This window comes from Camellia sinensis, chromosome 15 (assembly GCF_055761805.1).
Source record: "Camellia sinensis isolate YWXY chromosome 15, ASM5576180v1, whole genome shotgun sequence".
Classification (NCBI taxonomy): Eukaryota; Viridiplantae; Streptophyta; class Magnoliopsida; order Ericales; family Theaceae; genus Camellia; species Camellia sinensis.
The window spans coordinates 48598472-48603234 of NC_138975.1; the positions used below are offsets into that span (position 1 = coordinate 48598472).

General features: G+C 34.7%; 1 protein-coding gene across 2 annotated transcripts; it reads left to right on the forward strand.

The window, feature by feature from the left end:
- Nucleotides 1–2719: 2719 nt before the first annotated feature.
- Nucleotides 2720–4557, forward strand: LOC114323729 (homeobox-leucine zipper protein ATHB-15). 2 transcript variants are annotated; one of them, XM_082909019.1, is made up of 5 exons: nt 2949–3049; nt 3380–3514; nt 3633–3777; nt 4051–4156; nt 4358–4557. In XM_082909019.1, exons 1-4 carry the CDS (start codon nt 3023–3025, stop codon nt 4065–4067), a joined length of 324 nt encoding a protein of 107 aa, XP_082765145.1. In that variant the 5' UTR covers nt 2949–3022; the 3' UTR covers nt 4068–4156; nt 4358–4557. The 2 variants fall into 2 exon arrangements, 1 of the variants encoding a protein (XP_082765145.1); XR_014356656.1 differs by lacking the exons at nt 2949–3049; nt 3380–3514 and adding an exon at nt 2720–2777 and having other exon boundaries at nt 4358–4549.
- Nucleotides 4558–4763: the final 206 nt, after the last annotated feature.

A 4763-nucleotide genomic window follows, 5' to 3' on the forward strand; every position in this document is an offset into this window, starting at 1 on the left:
CATGTACAGAGTGTAATTTGCATACAATGAGAAATTGTCACAAGTCTTTTGCAAATTAGCTATGTTTTGATCCATTAGTCAATTAATTAGATTCTTTCTATCAGAGAGAGATAGTTCAAGTTGGTAAATTCTTCGATCTTTTATTTTTTATTTTTTGATTGAGAAAATGACGCTGTAATTAATCAGATACACAGAGCTCATGAACCCGAAGCTCAGGTTTGGCAAACTTGATAGAGTATGCCCAACTAGCTGAGGTGAGTTGAGAGCAAAACAAAATTAGAAGCAATCCCCAACCATCACTTTCAGCCTTGAATAATCTCAACTTGTCCATTTTATTTTATTATTATTATTTTTTTCGTGATGATAAGTCTTGATCATGTTCTTGTGTCAAAGAAACATGTTTAGTGACCAAATTTTTTATTTTTATATTTTAATAATTTAGTATCTAATTCATTAGACTGATTAATTCAAATATAGCAGGAATCATAAGATGTTGATTGCAACCATAAATTGGGGAGGATGAAGAATACTTACTAACAGCCAAAAACATCACCCAGAGTGATGGCTTAATGGTGGGGTTCACTAATAAGAGGAGATGAGTTGGACTCTAGAAAAGGATGAGTCGTTATTGGGTAATAAATCACACACGCAATAGTAGAAAGAACCAATTACAATTTCAATGGCAATCCCATTAAAACATTCGGTAGTTATAATATTGAATAGCATATTCATTGAAGCTACTCTAATGTGAACACAAAAATATTAAATAATCCTATAATATTATGTCATATTGCTTACATTATTATGCTAGTTAATAAAAAATCATATCACATACTAAGTAAATCAATTATGCTAGTAAATAAAAAATCATATCACATACGAAGTAAATCATTATTCGTCTCATAAGTGACTAAGAAGTTGGTCAATACTATTTCAACCATATTGCACATGACATGACTTGACTTTTATCACCTTCGTAAGCATGCACGTATATATAAATGAATGACATTATATGGTGAAGTTTGGTCTTCAATTCAAACAAGTTTTCTTCATATTTATTAATGTGAATAATTGTGATTGTGATTGTGATTGTGATTCCTCAACTAATATGATTGTGATTGTGGTTGTGATTGTGAATGTGATTCCTCATTTGATGGCTGCTCTTTGGTATTTTTTGAATCATCATCATCATCATCAGAAGTGTTCGAGCTTTGGTACACTTACTGGTTTGGGTAGTGGGTTTGAACTGGCCACATCCATGAATTCCTGCCAAAATTATTCTATTATTGATTGATTTGAGAGAGCAATGTGTTTCTTGAATCTATCATTATCTATCAAGTTTTTTTTGACAATACAATATCTTATTAATTAAAATACTTGTTCTGATTAAATATAGGTTCACCTTTCAAAGAAAGAGAAGAAGAAGAAGAAGAAGAAGAAGAAGAAGAACTAACAAGGTAAAAGTACTAACATCACTAGTTTAAGCTGATAATAATATTCATAAATCAATAGTGTTAAAGACATGTTAGGCAAATGCTTTTTTGAGTTGAGAATGATGTTATTCATAAATCATATACATTGTTTTTAAGTATCAAGTGGCTTTCACAAGTATGGTTTATTCTTCTTCTCCTACACTGTGTTTGGAAAGTGTCTAAGAAAAAGAAACGGTGTTGTGAGAATGTCCAACACACATTAGCAAACATGGTACTTATTGCATCTTAGTTTATCTATGTAGTCCTCAATTTGCTAGATAATTATATACTAAATTTTCCTAGGTGGAAAACATACTCAATGCTATAAAGAACTAGATAAATTATGTGGGTACAATTAGTTGAGAAATTAGTAGTAGTTTTAGATTTGTGCAAACTATAGGGCAGTACCATAGTATTATACAAGTTTACTGAATGTTATGATACATGCGGGACATGATCCGATTAATTATAGTATTTGTTTCATTTCAGGACACACAAAATGTGTATACTGGATAGTTTCTGTCATTTCTCAATTTTTGGTTAAGCATTATACACTAGGATAGTATTTACTCATGGTATTGACAGGGTTAATAATGCATTTGTTATGTTAAAAACCGAGTTGATGATCGGTCTCTTTCTGAACTAACTGCTTTCTTTTATGCTTAGCCTGGTCCGGATTCCATTGGAATCGTTGCTATTTCTCATGGTTGCACTGGTGTGGCAGCACGTGCTTGCGGCCTGGTGGGTTTAGAGCCTACAAGGGTACGATAGTCTCCCCCTTCTTTCTTCTTTTTTGTAGTAGTTGTGGAGTTTATGTGAAGCATTTATCGGTTATGCTTCGCTACTTCCAGGTTGCAGAAATCCTTAAGGATCGGCCTTCGTGGTATTGCGATTGCCGAGCTGTGGATGTTCTAAATGTGCTGTTCTAAAAAAAAATGTAGAGTGCTCATTCTATAATTAATTTGCCCATTAATAGATTGTTAAATTAAGCATCCCAAGATAACAAATGCTTTCCACTTTGTTCTGGAGAGCAATTGTTATGAAATTTCACATATTAGCAAGTGAAGTAAATTAAGATAATTGTTGTATATAGGTCTATTAACGCAAGTCTTGCCCAATCCTTTTCTACTAGTTCTCTATATTCATGTTCTCATTTCGAGCTTAACATTTCTTTATCTGATCTTGCTGTACACTTTTCCTATATTTCAGAATGTGCCCCCTGCAATACTACTTAGATTCCTGCGGGAGCACAGGTCAGAATGGGCAGACAGTAGTATCGATGCTTACTCAGCTGCAGCTGTTAAAGTTGGTCCCTGTAGCTTACCAGGGTCTAGAGTTAGAAGCTTTTCAGGTCAAGTTATTCTGCCACTGGCTCATACTATTGAGCATGAAGAGGCAAGTAATTTCATCTTGATTTCTTCATTATCTATTCCAAAATTTTGAATATTTACTTGGAATTTTGACATAGATTGTACATTTCATTTCATGGATATTAGTTATTGGAGGCCATTAAGCTGGAAGGTGTTGGACATTGTCCTGAAGATGCAATAATGCCTAGAGACATGTTTCTCTTGCAAGTAAGTTTTGGTTCTTCATATCTTTGTCATATATTTAATGCTTGAATTATCACGGTCTGTAGGCATGTTGCCCCAACAAGCCTAAAGTTTTGGTTCTTCATATCTTTTGTCATATATTTAATGCATGAATTATCACGGTCTGTGGGCATGTTCCCCCCAACAAGCCTAAAGTTTTGGTTCATATCTTTACAGAATTTTTTTTTGTAATGGGGATATTTTTAAATGTTACTACTAGTTCATTTTTACAAAGTCCTCGTTCTTTTTTTTATCCATTACTTTTTATGGCCCCAACCTTCTTGCTTAATGTCGTTGTTTATACTTTCCTAACAGCTATGGAGCGGAATGGATGAGAATGCTGTTGGCACCTGTGCTGAACTTATATTTGCTCCTATCGATGCCTCTTTTGCTGATGATGCACCTCTTTTGCCTTCTGGTTTTCGCATCATTCCTCTTGATTCTGGCAAGGTCAGCATCTAGAATTACGTTATAGTTGCTGTATTCGGCTATCATTCTTTCTCTTTTTTCTCTACTTTAAACTCTTCTTTGGACTTCCATTTATTTGATGAACTGGGACATTTTGTAGGAAGCTTCCAGTCCAAATCGTACCCTTGACCTTGCTTCTGCTCTCGAGATTGGACCGGCTGGAAATAAAGCATCTAATGATTATACTTCTAATGGTGGCAGTACAAGATCTGTGATGACAATAGCATTTGAATTTGCATTTGAAGGTACAGTGGAGCATGACTTTGATGTTTGAAGTTTTATATCTTCCTTGTGGCATTATTGGATTAGATTGTAATAGTGTGTTCGTAGATGGATGCCAATGAACACAAAATTTCTGAACTTTGTATACTCTATTTAATAGGTCAAATCAAGAGGAGTTTTAAAAATCTAGTTTTTGAATTCCGTTGTCCCGAAGTGTAGCAATTGGTCTTTTGGGGGGCTTAAAATAAATTTTTTTGCTCTCACTGGTCCTTGGTGTGTTCTTTCTTTCTTGACAGGTGTTATTTGGGAGTAGAGCTTCTCAAGTCTGGCAGTGAAGGAAGTGAAACCACCCTCAAAACCCTTTGGCATCACACAGATGCTATTATGTGCTGCTCTTTAAAGGTATGTGGCTTAAAATTTTCAGCTCTGTCTCTCTGTCTCTCTCTCTCTCTCTGTGACATGGGTCTTGAATACAGAATAGAGGGTGATATGTCATAGTTAAAAATCCCAGTTAGTTTAGACCCCTAAAATACAAAAATTAGATAGCTTTTAATTACGCTGCTTCTACAAGCTCATTATCTTTACAATTAACTGTACATGCAGGCATTGCCAGTTTTCACCTTTGCTAACCAGGCTGGTCTTGACATGCTTGAGACAACCTTGGTCGCCCTTCAAGACATTACTTTGGAGAAGATATTTGATGATCATGGAAGAAAAACTCTCTGCTCTGAGTTTCCACAAATTATGCAACAGGTTTGCAATTTTCTCTTGAATTAATAAATTGGATAAATAATAACTGAGATCAAGCAGATGATGGCTAACTGAACTAGGATCTGCTATTGAGATAACATTGATTTCGGACTTCAGTAGTATTTGAAAGCAACCAAACAACCAACATCTCTATTTGTTTCTGCATCCATAAAGAATGATTCATTGCGACAAATTGTTGTTGATACTAAAAGGATGAACCATGCTACTTTTCATAGAAACTTAATGAGGCATTCACCAC